At 39.0% G+C, this 19370-nt stretch overlaps 1 protein-coding gene across 1 annotated transcript in view; it reads right to left on the bottom strand.

The window, feature by feature from the left end:
* The window catches only part of LOC111862404 (steroidogenic acute regulatory protein-like), a gene marked incomplete at its 5' end in the record, with an annotated part of 40041 nt that extends 23243 nt beyond the window's left edge, over positions 1–16798 (bottom strand). The window contains 7 exon segments of the mRNA XM_023847769.2: positions 2718–2850; positions 5275–5328; positions 7657–7734; positions 12452–12532; positions 13828–13985; positions 15669–15766; positions 16636–16798. Of these exon segments, the coding sequence (XP_023703537.1) occupies positions 2718–2850; positions 5275–5328; positions 7657–7734; positions 12452–12532; positions 13828–13985; positions 15669–15759 (595 nt within the window).
* Positions 16799–19370: the final 2572 nt, after the last annotated feature.

Raw genomic sequence — 19370 nt, 5'->3', positions numbered from 1 at the left:
AGGTTGGTAACTCTTCTTAAGTCATTTATTCCAATACAGAGGTCTCTAATGCTCTTGTTCTTACTGTTCGGTGCATGCTCATTAATTTTGTATCTCAGATATTTCTTTTTCTTCCTGAAATGCCTGCTGGCTTCATGTCTTATACTGTTCATATTAACCCTATTTATTTCGCTTGGATCCAGTAAACACTGCAATTTGGCCTGTTTCCTTTGATCTAATAATTCTCAGCATCCTTCGTTGAACCATGGCTTATGCTTCTTCAATTCATGATAACTTAGTCTCCCTTTGAGTGAAATTTTGATACTCTAATAGTTTCCCAAGCTCTAGTAATATCCACCTCAGTGTCTAAGTTTTCCAATGCTGAGAACATATTTGAGATTTCCACACGATACTGCTCTTTACCCTCTACCTCATTTAATTCCTTGAGACTAACCTTGCAATATCAGATCTGTGCATTGTTTGTTTAATGACTGTCACTCTCTCCCTAACTTTTGCTACCACCAGATAGCGGTCAGTATCACAATCTGCTGCCTTGAACAATCGGACATCAAATATACGTTCTAGTTCTTCACAGAACCTGTCCTTCACATCAATTTTATCCTCTGTTGGGATATGAACAAGCAGAATAATGATATCATACCAGCAACCTCTTAGTATTATGTATGATATCCTATCACTAGCAACCTCTTAGCATTATGTATGATATCCTATCACTAGCAACCTCTTAGCATTATGTATGATATCCTATCACTGTACCTGTACCTAATTCATTATTCTCATTCCCCCTTGAATAGAAAAATGTGTATTCACATGCTAGTTCGGTGCCACCTCTGTCACATCTGACCTCCTGTACTCACACTAAATCTAACTTATATTTTGACATTTCTTTTGCAACTGTCATGAGCGAACCTGCCCTACACAGACTTCTTACATTCTACATACCAAATCTCATGTCTATTTTCTTTTGCTTAGGTCATTTATCCAAAGAATCCATCCGGGTCCGAGGCCCTTTCATAACAAGCTTATTTTTATGGTGAGTTGTTAGCCCCAACCCCAAACTGGAGGACCACCCATTGTCGGCTGTCCGCGATTTTTTGTTTAATATACTCAGAGCTACCTTCCATATCTCGATGCTGTCTCCTCCATCCGCAACCTGAGGATGCACCATGCCGTGGTGACAAGGGTCCCACCTAACATAGTTAACTTATGCCATATGTTACCAAAATCAACTTGTATGTCATGTTCAAAAAAGGTCCAAAGTTCCAAACAGTAACTTTTGTTTCCTAAATAAGTAGTTCTAGCAAGCCTGTCTGGTACCAAAATTATTATAGTAGTCATCTGATAATGGATCTTCATGACTGACGACCTAATCTTGCATCTGGCCTTAAGTGCAAGAAGACTGTCCGATGGGACATTTTCACTTACATACGATGATCTTGCATGCCAGCAATTCTCAAGAAGATGACTCAAGACAGCTGCTCTAAATGTATAATTAATTAAAATGTTCAACCAAATCAAAAGTAAAAAAACAAAAGAATTAAATTAAATGTAGTAAATTATTAAACATAATGATCCTAATTGATATAAAAAAGAACAAATTAAAATAAATCACAAATTCAACCCATGTTACTACTGAAATAAAGAGGTACAGCCAGTTTAGAAACTTGGTTCAGTACATATACAAACTTTTGGTTAGAACCTCAAGGGAACATTCCATACTAGAGATCTAGAAAGAGATGGGAGTATAACAATAAAATTTATCACTCAGAGTTAGAGTGTAAGTGTGTGAACTGGTGTTGAGTTGGTTTAGGGTAGGCTTCAATGATGGATTTTTGTAACCACTGTGAAAAAGCAGTTTCTAAGAGGGGAAAAAAGGTAGATAACTTCCAAAAGAGCTAGATAACTATCAACTGCTAAGCCATGGAGTTAGTTAAACAGGTTTAATAGAAAGCATCAAGTTTTGTTTCTAATAATGTATGAAAAGAATGTTGAGTTCATAGATTTATACACCACAGTGAAAATGTATGGAAAGTTACAATGTCAACAGTGGTGACTCACAGTTTAATGTATCCCTGTTCTGTACATATGAACCTCACTTTAGCATAAATGAAATTTCCTTAGGTATCTGAGCACAAGAGAGAATAACTCCAATGCTTGCAAGAAAGAGAGAGAAAGAAACCATGGAAAAACACAGTTTCGATACACATATAATCTCATTACTTTATTCACTTTGCTTGAAGACAATACCAGAAGGCAGTAACAAACTATTCTATTTCTGCAAATTGTTTTTTAAATTTTAGCATAGCTGGTTGAGGCATTATTCTACAGGCTGGAAGTTTGCTGATTCAATTCCTGATGAGATCACTGTATTCATTCAAATGACTTAATCCTTTCAGCTGCACTACGGTCCTGCAGGTCGACTCAGCCTCTAACATAAATGAGTACCAGGACTCTTACTGGGGGTGAAGGGCGGCTGGCATGTAAGGCTGACAACCTCACTGCCATCTGTGAGTTGACTGTCTAGAAAATGCGAAGGCCTCAACATCACAACCCTATGGGCTTCCATAGCCTGTTGCATGATAGCTTTACCTTTTTATTTTTTAAACTTCGTAAGACATAATACTAAAAAGTAAAGTAAGAAATGATTCTAATCATCCGAGAGAACAAAGAATAACACTCTTTCTTTAATTAACTACCAAACATTCAAAATTTTTTACCTTGCATATACTCCATGGCTTGCAGTTCATGTGGTAAGACCTGGAAATCAAAAAACCATGCCTCACCCCAGGACAGCACAAATGAGATGAGGACCAGGAGAACTTGGAACACCGGCTGGTTTGCTGATGTCCACTGCATTCAAAACATGCATATGTTAAGCAAATACTATTATTTTCCTAATAACACAATGCAGTATATAGTTACTATATTATTCGCACATTACGTGGTACAGCACTATCTGTAGCTATCACTTCAGTTCTTTCCCTATTACACGTATGGAATATTAGTGGAAAAGCTGAATAATAATTGTAAATGTATTAGTCACAACTCAGGCTAGGTCACAATCATAATTTTATTGAATACCAGAGAACAGTCTGTTAAAATGAACTGCAAACTGAGAATATTAATACAGGAACCATATTTGTTGCAGACTATCTGATGGCAGAGAAGTCATTCCTAATTAGAAGAAATATAAGCAAAACTTACAATGGAATCATTTAGAAGAAACAGTATAGTTTAGATGTTTGTTACAAGAAATGGTGATATGGTTCATGCATATTTAGGTTATAATATCGTTGCTATTAAAAACAATATAGGCACTGCATTAATAACCAAGGAAATGTCAAGAAAGGGTGCATCTGTAATTTATTCCATGCACAGCATTAATAAACCAATTTTATGCTCAGGAACTAATGTGTTGACCACATATATGAAGAGTTCTTACAAGTCCTAGTGGACAGATTCTAATCTGTATACGCCTCCTGCAAATATACATTTTCTAGTGGAGTTTCTAGTCATATCTAATATATTCCTGTTTACTTCCTAGCAAGATCTACTACTGAGGTGATAAATGACATCAAGCATCCATATACACTACAAATGATAATATTATTTTGTTTCTGAATACATTTTAAATAAACTAAAGGCATGTATGGACAGAATCAACTCAAATATACCTCATGCTCTTCATAGAGATGTGAATTGAAACAGTCATATATGTATACTGCCAACATATTGCCTAAATAAAGCTATTAAGTGTCCAATTGGGTCATCCTGTTGACTTCAGGTTGGAGATACTGATCTAAATGGACATCTATGTGTATGTTTCGGCAACGAATGAAACCTTCCCTATCTTCATTCCATTCATACATTCCGTGATAAATACTAACTCGACATACCCACATCAAAATATTATTAATGTTCACAGAACAGGCTTGACACTGAAACAAAAGTCTGCTCTGCAATTCATGACCTACTACATAACTTACCTTGGTGCAACATGTTAACACTTAACAGTCTGTTGCTATAGTAACCAGATATTCTGTAACTTCAGCAGTTTCAATCACCATTACAAAATTTTATATTTTTAGGTAAGTGAAACAAAAACACAATGTAACATCATGGTCAGCAGGACAAGATAAGATGTCCCTAGTCTGTAGAAATAAATCATGAAACTTCAATGAAATCATGCTGTATGACACATCAACAGTCCTACTGCCAAGCTGCATGCCATAGCAGATTGTTTTCTTCTTCTGTTTGTTCAAACTGAATAAAGATCTCCATGCCAGGTCAAGCTCCAGCTTCCTAGTCTTGAAAATCAAACACCCTGGTATCTCATCACACATATATGAATAACAAAATATAGAAAAACCAGCCCTTAATCAGTGGGCAGGTGAAATCACAGAAGACTGAGCAAAAGTGACTGCCTTATCACACATGTTAATGGCAGCATAAAGAACAACTAATTCTGGTTAAGAGAAACATTGTTCAGTACATAAAACAGCAAAACCTCCCACTGGATTCCAGTTCTCACAACATAACTGTGTAACGACATGTTAATATTGTCACAAAATAATCCATTGCCAGAAAACGGATTGTTAAAACATGCTTTGCGGCAACAAATATGCTTGGGGGAATCAAAGCATTGCCCTAAGATAATGGAAACAGATTGGAACCCCTGGAAGCAGTGATCTTTATTAGAGTCTTAGGCAGTTATAAAAGGCAGTGCATTTTGTGAATTCAAGATAGTAGAGATCAGTCCAAGATTAGTGAGAAATTCATTAGACAAGGATTTCAATCTGTGAGCTGTTATAATACAAGTGTAATTGTAGAAAAGTGCCAATAAACCCAATCATCAATTCTAGAACCCATTATTATTCATCATGCTAACTCCCTACATGTGACAATATTAAATTTCCTCTTTTACTTCATCTTCAAAATGGCTGTCTTTGCCATGGATATTCTGCAGAGATCACATAGCTCCTAATTAGGCTATATCCTTTATTCCATTATTTCATCTGTCCAGACATTTTATAAGTTTACTCTGACTTCAATGCCTTTGACTTTGCCAATGACTTTTGTTTTGAAACCGACAAAGATCAGAAAGCAGCAGCTTTGTAAGTGCAAACATGAGTTCCCTTCATAAAGACATAATTTAATTAAAAAATATGTTCAAATTGCATCCCATATAAAAATAATCCTCCTACAAATATCATGCAGTGATATTCTCACATAATCACTTCATCAAAATACAAGCAAAATGTATAAAATACTCACACTGTAAAGAAATACTTTGCCAATAAGAAAAGCACATGTCCCAGCTGTAGTGAGCTGAAAGAAATTAAGGAAAACATGCAGTATTACAAATCTGATCAACAGGTAATTTACCAGTATTAAGCAACTACTTACAGCAAGTTTGGAAGGAATATGTATCAAAATGGTACCATAAATCAGCAGTAACAAAAACTTAAAAATAAAACATAAAAGACTGGTCAGATCTTTCAAGAAAATTGTATAAAGAACCCAATCTTCTGGGAGAAATAATGATCCAAGCAACAATTCTGCACAAGATTTCAGTTTCTGATAAACAGTGTAAGTATAAATGAAACAAGTAAGGAAATGTATGCATAGTGTAACAATTCTGGCTTATTCCCTGGCCCTTATTTAATCATCCCAATATGCAGTGACATGCACCTGTGCACAGATGTCCATGTACGACAAGACTTCAATAAGTAAGGGCAAATTGCATTATATTGAGATGCACATCATATATACAGATTCAAATATGATGTTATCTTCCCATAGTCACTGACCTTTGTGATGCACTTTTACATCTTTTGGCAAGCTTCTGTATTCAAAAAAAGTTGATGCTTGTTATCGAAGCCAGAAATGCACCGTCTACTTCACCTTGTCGTTGCTGTGAAATCTTTGTCCTTGCAATGCTTCCATAAGCGTGCCAGACACATGATAGTTTGATGGAGTGAGGTCTAGACTGTAGGAGGGACGATTTATGGTCTGAAATTTCGGTTTCTGGATGGTGGTAACTGTTGCAGCAGCAGTGTGTGGTCGTGCATTGTTATGGAGATGGAGGACGTCTTTGGACAGAAGTATGCAGCAATGACTACGTATTTCAGGCTTCAGTTTCTCTTCCAGCATGGAGCTGTACCTTACACTGTTGACTGTCTCTCCTTTCTCCTGATGCTTTTCAAGAACTGGTCCATTCATATCTCAGAACAATGTCAGCATAAGTTTTCTGGCAGAGTGTGCCGACATGAACTTTATCTTGGCAGGAGAGGATGTGTGTCCCCATTCCATGGATTGTCTTTCGGATTCTGGTTCATAATATTTAACCCGGGTTTCATCCCTTGTGACAATGCACACAAGAAATTCTTCACCAACAGCATGATAACATGTCAAGAAAGTTTTGCAGCTCTGCACATGCTTCAATTTGTGTTCATCGGTCAACTGCCTCAATACCAACATGGAACACAGTGATGTTCGAGTCTCGTGGATGATGCCATGTGCAGATCCAACACTAATGTTCAACACAGTGGCAACAGTGTCCATAGAAATCCACCTATTCTCACCAATAAGTGCATCCATGTGAGCAACATTGGCATCACTGATGGCTGCGCATGGGAAACCTCAATGATGTTCATCAATGACAGATGTCTGGCTTTCTTGAAATCTTTCTAGCCACTAGTACACTTCCCTTTCACTCATACAGCTTCCACCATACTGCTGAATCATTCTTATGTGAATCTCCCTCAGTTTCACTCACAAATATTTTATTACAGCATGCTGCTCATCTCCAGTGCAATTTTCTAGCGAGGCGGCCATGATTCTCGCACTGTTGTTCAAATTATTTTCACTCTGCCACATGCTGCACACTGTAAGAACCTGCCCTACATGCTGTGGCAGTTTCATAAGGTTGTGTCCAATCTTATTAAATATCCAGTCAATTTGCCCTTACTTACTTAAGTCCCCTAGCAGATCATCATATAAAGTGTTCATTACTGTCACCTGATTTTAACCAAAATTAGAATGTCTACAATTTTTGTTGAACTCCCCAGGATCACATTTCAGCGGTTCTCGAGTTGTTAGATGCAGACAGACAGAGATATGGTGAAGCCAACAGCAACATTTCTACAACTACTCTTTGCAAATGCAGTGTCAGTACATGATGACGTTCACTAAAACAGCCAGTTCAGTGGTGCTGGGAAAAGAAGACCCCAACAATTTCATCTCAGCAAGCCTTCTAGTTACCTCTAGTCACATCCAACCAGAATGATATTTCCTATTTGTGTATGTAGTCCTAGTTTCCTTCACCAACAAACATAATTAAAGGGCCATGTGCTTTTAGTTTTCTATTTGACCTTACTAAAGACAAAAGCACAATAGATCGTTGAAGGTCATAGTGTGGGGGCCAGATTTTATGGCCCACCCCTTACATTACTGAAGACAAGGAACAGTAAAATGGGTAAAGCATTATGTCCCAGATACTTTCTGATTTGGCAATTATGATCATCTTACCATTAATTATACTGAAACATGTTAACATAATACAAACATGTCAACATTACAATTCAGACACATGTACTAAAAATGTTACTTCAAATATGTTTATGGCAAACATGAAAGCAACAAATGCATACTTACAGCTATGACCCACCAGTGGCAGATATAAAGGAAGCCATAGAAGAGCAGCAAAAATATAAACCGGGAAGCTGCAGCCATCTGCACCACAATAAGAGTCATTAAGTCTACAATTAAACTGTTACTGAGGGAGAAAATGAGAAACCACATAAACTACAAACACACAAATGCTGATTTTTACATCATTACAGTGGGAGCTGGGATAGCGTAGTTTGTATAGCGATTAACTATGGTCTGGACATGCAAGGGGTCGGAGTTTGAATTCTGGTAGGGTCAAGAATTTTATCTTCTCCATGTTGTCCAGACCAGTTCCAGGATCCACCTAACATCCTATCCAATGGGTACCAGGGGCTCTTTCCCTGGGGGTAAAGCAGCCAGGATGTGAAGCTCACCACTCACCTCCAGCTAGTGCCAAAGTCTATATATCCACTCCCCCATACACCTTCATGTAGTAGTGCTTCATTAGTTAAGCACAAGGACAACTTTACTGTGAAAGAAAACGAGGCTGTTTTCTTCCCTTGGAGTTCAGTTCAACTTCAAATAGTACATTCTGACCATTACTGCACAGGAATTGGCAATTTAAAGCCCCTGTAATATGCTGTTGGCAGCCTGATATTAACCAGGGGGTTTTAACTAGTAACAGCATTGGTATTATAAATGCTTACATGAGTATATTTTGAAAAATGCATGATAAAATATTCTAGTAAATAGCATCTGAAGGAAACTGGAATGCTGAATAAATTAAACGGGACACATCAGCTGTTGTCCTATGCCGATGATGTGAATCTACTGGGTGATAATGTAGATACCATAAAGAAAAACACACAAACTTTAACTGATGCAAGTAAAGAGGTTTTTCTAGAAGTAAACACTGAGAAAACTAAGTATATGTTGCTGCCTCATCACCAAAATGCAGGGCAAAATTATGATATAAAGACAGGAAACACATGTTTTGAAAATGTGGCACAATTCAGATATTTGGGAACAATGATAACAGATCGAAACCTGATTCAGGAGGAAATTAAGAGGAGACTGAACTCAGGTAATGCTTGCTACCATTCAGTCCAGAACCTCTTTGTCTTCTCATCTGCTGTCCAAAAACATAAAAATTTAGAATACACAAAACAATAATTTTGCCTGTGGTTTTGTTTGGGTGTGAAACTTGGTCTGATATTAAGGGAGGAACATAGACTAAGGGTGTCTGAGAACAGAGTGTTGAGGAGAATATCCAGACTGAAGAGAGATGAAGTGACAGGAAGCTGGAGAAAACTGCATAATGAGGAGCTTCATAACTTGTACTCTCCTCCAAGTATAATTAGAATGATCAAGCCAAGAAGGATGACATGGGCAGGGCATGTAGCACAAATGGGGGAGATGAAGAATGTGTATAGGATACTGGTGGGAAAGCCAGAAGGAAAGAGACAACTGGAAAGACCAAGGCGTAGGTGGGTGGACAATATTAAAATGGATGGTATTGATTGGACTGATCTGACTCAGGATAGGGTCCAGTGGAGGGCTCTTGTGAACACGGTAATGAACCTTCAGGTTTCATAAAATACTGGGAAATTCTTGAGTAGCTGCAGAATTGGCAGCTCCTCCAGAAGGGCTCAGCTCCATGAGTAAGTAAGTAAGTAAGTAAGTAAGTACTATTTACTATCATAATAATAGATGTTTCCAGAAGTTTGTAGATTCTTGAAATAATATAAAATATTATATATATAAATCCAAATGTACAGAAATCTCATATCTGGAAATATTTATTTTCCCATACTGTAACAGAACTATAGTTTGGAAATTTATCTCTGTACGGTAAATATAAAAATAATATAACAGAGACGCAGGTGGAAGAAATTGTACGTGAGTTAGTCCATCTCTACATATGCCCCCTGCAAGGCCACACATTTTCCCCAATGATGCAATAGCTGCTGGATACCTTGATCATAGAAGGTCTCATTTTGACTATTTAGGAAGTCCTCCACTGCAGGAATGACATCATCATCATCTTGGAATTGCTTACCATGAAGTGGCTTCTTTAGCCGTGGAAAGAGGAAGAATTTGCTTGGTGCCAGGTCTGGTGAATGAGGTGGAGGGGAGAGAATTTCATATCACAGACTGTCAACAAGTGTCATCATGAGCAATGAGCAGCATGAGCCGGTGCGTTGTCGTGAAGAAGTCACACACCTTTTCCCAGCATTCCAGGTCGCTTTTTCTTGATTTCCTCCCACAATTTTCTCAGAAGGTTTTGGTAGTATTTGCCAGTGATGGTGACGCCATTTTGCATGTAGTCGGTCATTATGACACCTTGCCGATCCCAGAACACGTTCAACATCATCTTTCGTGATGACGGCTGCGATCTGGCCTTCTTTGGTGGTCGCGAGTCTACATGTTTCCACTGCTTGTTCATTTCCTTGGTTTCAGGGTCATAATGATAGACCCCACATTCATCCATCGTGATTGGGTGGTCGAAAAATTCCATCTTTTCGTCTTGACACAACTGCAGAAGTTTCTTTGCCACATCCCTCCATTGCTGTTTTCGAACTGGTGTCAACAATCGTGGCACCCAACGTGCAGCTACTTTCATCATGTGTAACTTGTCATGGATCTGGATGCACCATAGCTCAAGTGGTTAGTTGCTGGCTTCCCACCATGACGGCCTGGATTCGATCCCGGGTCTAGTCAAGTAGGATTTGTGATGGACAAAGTGGCGCTGGGGCAGGTTTTCTCCAAGTACTTCGGTTTCACCTGCCAAACTTCATTCCACCAAATTCTCCATCATAATCACCTGGGGCAGGCTACAATAGGACAATCAGTGGCTGCCGTGCCGAGTGGACCCAGTTGGAGTCCACCCCTCACTACAAGAAGCTAACCTGTCATGGAAAATGCTGAAAACCGACCCTTGGTTAATGTGGAACTCATGAACAATAGCTTCAATAGTTATGTGCCTATCGGATAGGACCAAAGCTTTCCACCTATGCCACAATTCCCAGTTCCTCGGCAAAAGATGGTCTTCCACTTCAGGGTTCATCTCTGAGGTTTGTCTGTTCACAATGAAACCTCCTCTTCCACCTGACCAGTGCATCACCACCTTCCTGATACACAGCAGTCATCTGGTCATGGATCTCCCCGGCAGACTACCCTTGAAAATGCAGGAACAGTATCACATCACGTGCCTTCACTTTCTCAACTGATGTCACCATCTTGCTTCTGCCCCTTCTGGTGGCTTCCTCTGCCCACTTGGATTTTGTATCCATTTGTATATTATCAACATTGTATGTATTGTCATCTGTTGGGTGTATAACGCAACAAATAACTTCACGTCTTATTTGATATAGCAAATTTATTGCACATTCGCTCTTACAGTCACACAATTTACAACCTCACAATTGCTGCCCTCAGCAGTACCACAAATTATCACATCAAATCTTCCAATCACACGTTTGGGTCTTCTTTCCATGACTGCTGCTATATTTCAAATGTCTTCAGCGGCTGCTACATGTTAACTGTCTTCGGCGGCTGCTGATCACTCACTCACTTCTAACTCGTAACTAACTTGAATAGTCTTCGCTGCTCCTTATTTAGCCCCGTTCTGGACAACACAGAAAACAGCCACGTAATAGGCACCACTGTTGTCTGGCACTGTGTTGCTACCAACACTGTCGGGAGTTGTTTACGGCTGCATAGCAACCGCGGCATCCCTTGGTCACGTCACCGCTGGCGGGGTAGGGGAAGGAGTGTTGACTTGCCTGCTACCCTAGTAACGACAGCGCTCTGATGGTGTTATGTCACCGCTGGCGGGGGGAGGGGTGTCCTGCATAGCGCAACACGTCACGGTATATTTTAACGCTCAGAACATCTATTGTAATAGTGGTTTCCAAACTGTATTGAAGTCCCACTGATGATGGTCTCTAATGACCGAAACGTGTAAGGGTATGAATAACTGAAATAAAAAAAAAAATCTTCACCACTTACACTGGATGGAACTGTTTTATCTTTTTATAATAATGTCAACCAGTTCTACCCACCACCTGCCCTTTCTTCTCTCTGTTGGACAGTAGAAAGATATGAGTAATACCACAACAGTGTTGCACAGTAACAAATCTATCCATTAAACAGTCACCAAGCAATAAAGTAGATACGAGTATGTTGACTTTGCAACTGTGCTGATTAGCCTTCTGAGCAAACACATACACTATGCTTCCAAAGTATACAGACACACAAATACAAATGTGGCACTTGATGCACTGGATGCTCAACCAATAATCAAACAGCAATCGCTATTTAGTGATTATGAAGGTGAGCCTTCTGGGCAAACATACATAAAATAAAATCATGCACTGTGTACTAACTGTGTGATGTACCGTATTTATCAAGCAATGAAACAGCAGTGGATATCCAGCAGGCATGCAGGTGAGCCTTCTAGGCAAACATGCATATACTAGATTTCATAAAAATACATGATCAAATATTGACAATTAATACATTTCATTTCAATTGAAATAACTTTTTAAACAACCTACTCACTCCTAGTCCTCAAGTTTTAATATCCTAATGCTATTCAATATCTGAATACTGTTGTTTTGTTATTTCCAAAGATATAAAATTGTTACACTTTATCCAAACATAAAACCCAAGATATATGCATCCCTCAAATGTTGTTAATTTGAGGTTCAGCTTTGTGCATGTTTTTATACCACTTTGCAGATTTTACATGCCACTGAATTTTCTGTGAAACGCCAATTTATCAAATTTTCTGCATACCAGACAAAACTAGCACTATTCTTAAATACAAGGGACTTACCACTATGTCAAATAAAGATGTATGAATGTCATAACGTACAATTTGTTTTGACAAAGCTGAGACTATGTCATCTCCATTCAACTGAAAAATACAGAACCTTCAGTAAAACACTATTCCAGTCGAAAATACACACACATGTGATCAGACTGGAAGGCATAGGATTTGAGGTTCTCACAGCAGTGGTTATGAGAAATTCTATCTTCTGGGATATAACACCACGTAGTCCATCGAAAGTTACTGCATGCCTCATCTGACTTCTGGCTTGACTTACTCACCCCTGAAGATGAAGGCAGCAAGTTTCTCCAAAATTCTGACTGACTTTCAAGAGACTACATGGCATTATATCATGGAAGACAGAACTCTTCGCATTGAACTATGTTACAATTTTATAAGTAGTATCAATTCAAACAGGCATAATTCAATTACTTTTCTTCATAAGACATTACCAAACACATCAGCTCAATCCATACCACTTCTGGCTTGTATAAATAAGGTTAATTTTGGCCAGGACATCAGCAAACCTGACTGAATTCTTTCATGATTTTCCTCTGTCCATTCAGGCTGATGATGGGACAGCACCTCAAATTAGGCCAATACTACTTTACTTCCACAACTTTTCCAGTCAGGACAGCAGGTAGCCCTACCAAGATATATCTTGTCCTTACTGAATACAAGCCCACAGTGTTACTGCAACACTAATCTGTTTTCAAATGAAAAGTGCTACTCAATTTACATATAACCAAAACCTGTATGTTATAATGGAGTAAAAAAATTCCTACAACCTAGCAAGTGAAAACTGTTTTACTGAATTAGTGTATTTAAACTTATGGTAACAAATGATGATGGTTTACTTCAAAGTCATCCAAATTTGGTACATGGGTTGCACATGGCCTGAATCTGCTAAAGTCCTGAATTCAGCAATAGTTTTACAAAAGAAATGCCTTAATTGAAAGTCTTGCAAGAACTGACCATGCCACCTTTCAAAAATTTCTGTCATTATTAATCTGTACTTAGTGATAACTAACCATTTGCAGGAAGGGACTAATGACAACCACAAAGAATCTCAAGTCAGGATAACCAGCACTCTAGCCAGGAATCACACTCAGACCTCCCAAATATGAAGCACAAGTACTAAGTACTACACCATGATGTATGATGGAAGGAGATGGCAGCAGTGCACATAACCTCCCATAAAATAAGAAACAGACACAAACAACATTGCAGTGCACTGACGGAGCTGATGAGGCAGGTACTTCTGTGTTAACCATGATCCACTTTGGTCAATGCTTATGTATATAGACATTAAAACATATGGTGGAACAAAGTGTAATCCCCATGCGGCTTGGCATGACTAACTTGTAGAAGTGAACACTTACCAGAATAATGATCAACCACATAAGACACGTGAAGAGAAGGTCAAAAGTGACAAAGAGGCAGAAGAACCTCCTAACAGCAGACATATGGCCATTTCTCCGCATGCCTGAAACCAAGTCTTCAGTTGCATATTGCCCTGCTCGAGATGTGAAGCTGTATTCTGGGAATAAATTTCAATTATGCAATTTCATAACACTGTGTGCTAGTGTACATTGGAGTTAAAATAAATCCTTCACACCCAACTGTTCAATGCCGAGAGAAAATATTACAAAGGGGGTAAAGTTTTCCCAATGCTAAATTAAGCATTTCACCATGAAGATGTAAGGAAGATAGGTATAATTCCATGCCTTAACTTTGACTCCATATGGGGGCAAGTGGCCAGCCACTGGTGCTCAATGGACAGGAGGTTCAGGAAGCCAAAGACAAAAAGTCATGATATACAGATGGAGTGAACACCCAAAACTCTCTTATGAATTGGAGTCTCAAAAACCAGCCTTTAAACTTGTCACTATATTGAGAGAGCTCCCTGTCATTAACTTAAACACTCAGACACACAATGAATCCACCATTTTTAAAATGTGTGTTAACAAGTGGCAATCTAAAACCCACTTATTTAAAACTCTTATTTACAGTGGTGTTAATTACTGTAAACCAAGCATGTCCAACGTGTCGATCGCGGGATGATTTTTGGTCAATCTCATAGGCCTATAAGGAAATTATACGGGAAAAGCATGTAAATTCATTTGTACTATAATATGATTATATTCAGATTTTGAAGGGAAAATATGAATTAGTCATTCCTAGTTTTCTGTTCCTATGTAGCTTATGTGAAAATTGCTTTACACTTGTGTTAAGCGAACTGTGGGAAAGTCCTTACTCTATCCTTATCACGTGAACTCTTTATTTTATCACTCGTCATTAGCCGCGTGTGTTCTGATGCAAGAGTGATCAACAGAACGTGTGATTCACTAGAAATGATGTGTGGAAGCATTACTGAACAGCTGTTGAAAGATGTTTCTAATTGTGTTGCTTTCCCCCTTAAACTGGATGAATCTACAGACATCAGAGACACAGCCCAGTTACTAGTTGCTTTTACAACAAACATCATGTGTTGTAAGATTTGAGGTTTTCACGGCAGTGACTATGAAGAACGCTGTCTTCTGGGATGTGGCAACGTGTAGATGTGGTGTTAGCCAACGTTTCGGAAGAACATATCACCTCCATCTTCAGGGTAGAAGGCAAAATAAGAAATCCGCAAGAGAAGAGACTGTGAGAACTGATACAAGCTGACTGCTTTCTTCATCATGTGTTGTGTTATTTTTACCAATATTTTTGCTTAAAGCGAGGTACGACGATAGGAGGGGGTGGTAGATCACTGGCAGTTTTGACACTAAAAAGTCGATCACAACCTGTTTGAAGTTGGACATGTCTGCTGTAAACTATAATTAAACCTATTACACAATACTACGTCAGCACACACGACCCAGTATTTGGCAGTCACAACTGTAATGAAATTCTATCACATCTGTGATTCAAAATATTAAATTTCCTAACACATTACAAGCAGTCATGTTTACTACACCCACTTCAGGAAAGCAAATTTTAAATGCAGATTCCTAACATAAATACTAAAAACTACAATCACATGATAGGACATGGCAGGTCATCACAAGAGAAGGTCCTGAATTGAAAATTACCATGTCTTTTTCTGGTAATTTTTCTTTAGCTGACTTCATTATGTACTGCTTCAGGCATGATGGAACTGGAATGAGAGGAACTAAAGGAAGTGGAAGGATTTGACACCTTAATCTGCAAGTGTAACTTGGATCTGATATGCACTCACGAAGGTGTGGTGTTGGTTGTGGACTTGAAGCACTAGATGTTAACAAAGCTTCTGCAGCAGCTCGGATTTGTTGGTCAACATTCATTTTCATACAGCACCTGCAAATCAGATTTATGAGTTGACATGGCTGTCACCAGTATTTTTTATCGGGAAGGTACCAATATTTCAAGGCAGACCCCAGTTTTCCAGTTTGGTTACAACCTTGCATTTGGGCCTTTAAGACTTTTTTATTTATTGCATTAGAAAATTCTGGAGATAAGTTTTTATTTTCAATTTTGATTATAAATTTCTGATAAAAGTTCCTTGTGTTTCTTCAATTTGATTTGTTCAAAAATTTGGAGCTTGGGAAGGGAGAAGGCAAAGGCCAGGTTCCCCCTCCCTTTTCTAGTGCCCATGTGAATTCATATAAAAGTAAAGTTGTCCCTGTGCTTATCTAATTAAGCATTAAGCCGTGAAGGCGTATTGGGGAGTGGATGTATAGATCCACATTCGCTTGACCTCGGCACTACCTGGGGGTGTGTGTTCAGCCGCACAATTTACGCCCTGGGAAAGGGACCCTGGTACGCATTGGATAGCAGATTGGGTAGGCTCCAGAGCCGGTCTGGACAACGTGGAGAAGAGAAAATTCTTGACCCTACCGAGACTCGAATTCCAGCCCCTCTGTCTAAAAAAAAAGTATATTTTTACAGTATGGTAACAAATTGCATTTGGCTAGTTAGAATTGTCAATGTGAGCAAACAATCGTAAATAACGCCCATTCGGAGAGGGATTATGAGTTGGGAGATTAGAATTGTGTATCTTCTATGATGCTCACAATCTGGATTACGCAATCACATATTACAAAAGGATCCAAACCGAATGGTATTGAAATCCTGGGTGGAAATATGAAAACAGTTGTCAATTATTATATTTCACGTTCAACCACAGGCCTGATAAATGAATATCAATTCCGAATATTATCACTTACTTGTCTTTATCTTTCCAGGAACTATCGCAACTTTGCCACAACAAAAAGATACGAGACGTCACTGTAACTTAATCACACTGAGGCTTCAAACAATTCAATTTCACAAACTGACATCACGTCAACGTAACGCATTACTATTAGCCGTCTTTCTCACAAATAACTCCTGTTAAAAAGCGGGCTTCTATTCTTTCAGACATGGGATTTGCTCTGCAAAGTTTAGCTACTTTCCTGCTGACACTAACATATACCACGAACGACGTTCAAATTCGCTTCACGAAATAAATCCATCCTTTGCAGTACAATACCATTCTACTCGGATCTTTCTGATCGCTGCACACGGAGAATACAGAACATACGGAACGTTCAGGATCTTCAGGATCGTTCAGGATCCTCAGGATAACTCTGGCACTAAATCAGCCCCGTGAAACTCCTGTGTTATTGGTGGGCAATACGGCCGCCATAACACCACGGCGCAATGCTGCTGCCATCTCTACGCATCCTATATTAACTAAATTAAATATTGCCGACAGGTCCGAGAGCACAATCGGTGAGAAGGTATGCTAACATAGTAACTGTTTTGAGTGCTTACCCCACAGAGCATTATTTATGTCTGCAAATCGGCCTCCGTAGTCTAGGTCTAACGTTGCCACCTCATGGCTCAAGGTACGCGGGTTCTAACCCGGCGGAGGTCGTGGAATTTTTAAGGGCGGGAAAATTCAGGGAACAAGTCCTCCGGGAGGGACTTTAAGCCGTGGGTCCCGTGTCGTAGATTTACGGCACGTAAAAGATCCTCATGTCTCTAGGAGACCTCTGAGGAAAATTAGGCAACACATTTCCCGCCCAAGTAGTTTCCAATGCTTATGGTAGATGGGGGAAATATCAGGTACCGAGGGCCGACCTCGTTGGCTGAACGGGGCTCATAGCACGCACCAGTACCGATAGGGTATGGCGACAGTAGAAATTAAAGGGGGACGCACAAGGGACCAATAACTGGCATAAGTGCATGGGGAAACCCACCCCCTCTAATAATAATAATAATTCAATTCAATTCTTTATTATTTTTGTGCCAAGTCAAGAGCCGCAAGGCCAATTACAGACTTAGCACAGTGTAGATGAAAGTAATTACGTGTAACATTATACAAACATTAGACAAACACATTATAAGTCAAAAATAAATTACAGGCAATTTCTTGGGAAACACAATAATGAAGAAAAGTAAACAAACAAGCAAATAAANGATATGTTTCATCAACAGAGTTTTTGGTCCAAAGACGTCAGCGTTTCTACAGACAACATTAGCAGCAGAAGCGCATCTAGCAGAGGGGCAATGTTTACTAACAGAACAGACATTGAACATATGAAAGTCTCGGATTAGAACAGGGACCCGAAGGCCAACAATTTCCAAAGCAGAAGGGCAAAGTACAGAACCACGATAAACTTGAATAAGGAAGAGCGCATCAAGATGATATCTCCTCTTTTGCAAGGTGTGCAATTTCAATTGTTCTAAAGCAAAATCGTAAGAGTAATCAATTTGAGGAAAAAAACGTTTAAAACAGAGAGCTGTAAATTTCTGCTGAATGCGTTCTAGTTTGTTTGCATCAGTTGACGTAATGGAATTCCAAACTACTGAAGCGTATTCAACCTTGGATCTAACTAAAGTAAAATATAAAATGAACGTGCATCCAAGGGTTGAATAGTTAAATGTGATACTGCGAATTATACCTAGCATCTTAATACACTGCGAAAATATAAAATTAACATGATCATGAAAATGAAGTTTAGAATCAAGGTATACGCCCAAGTCTTTGACTGAATATGTTCGAGTTATAGTGAAATGAAGAAGTTTGTATTCCTATATCAAATAGTTAGTTTTCCTAGAGAACGTTATAACTTTGGTTTTGTCAGCGTTGAGCTTCATATAGTTCGCTGCACACCAGCTACGTATACAGTCAACGTCAGATTGCAGAAGATTACAATCTTCAGGAGAGCTAATAGAACGGTAAATTTTAATGTCGTCTGCAAAGAATATGTACCTGGAGTGCTTAATTGAATCACACAAGTCGTTTATGTAGACATTGAAAAGCAGAGGGCCAAGAACAGATTGCTGTGGAACACCGGACAATACTTCAATGGGCGATGAAATAGTTTCACCGATACGGACCCGCGATTGTCTGTTCGTTAGGTAACTGTGTATCCAGTTTACATAACCACCAGAAAATCCAAGGGCACTCAGTTTTTGAAGAAGCAAAGAGTGGGGAACGAGGTCGAAAGCTGAAGTTAGATCAAAATAAATGGCATCCACTTGACGTTGAGAGCCAACTAGGGGAGTAATAAAATCAAGATACGTTACTAGATTGGTGATGGTGAATTTACATTTTGTGAAACCATGCTGGCAGGGATTTAATTTCAACTTGAGGTCATGTGAAACATGGTTATGGATAACATATTCAAACAATTTCGAAAAATTGTAAAGAATCGAAATAGGTCTGTAGTTTTTTACTGAGGCACTATTGCCTTTCTTAAAGATAGGAACAACTGCCGCTTGCTTCCATAATGCAGGAAAACACTGCTGAGAGAGACTAAGATTGAAAATATGCTTCAAGACAGGTGCGAGTATATCAGAACAACCCTTAATGACAAATGCTGGGATGTTATCAAGACCGACAGATTTGGATGGTTTCAGACGTGCAATGGCTTTAAAAATATCTGAATCAGAAACAGGTGATAAAGATAGA

Source organism: Cryptotermes secundus, unplaced genomic scaffold, assembly GCF_002891405.2.
Source record: "Cryptotermes secundus unplaced genomic scaffold, Csec_1.0 scaffold744, whole genome shotgun sequence".
Classification (NCBI taxonomy): Eukaryota; Metazoa; Arthropoda; class Insecta; order Blattodea; family Kalotermitidae; genus Cryptotermes; species Cryptotermes secundus.
Note: the sequence above shows the minus strand (reverse complement) of the source record. Positions and strands in the feature narration are given on the sequence as shown.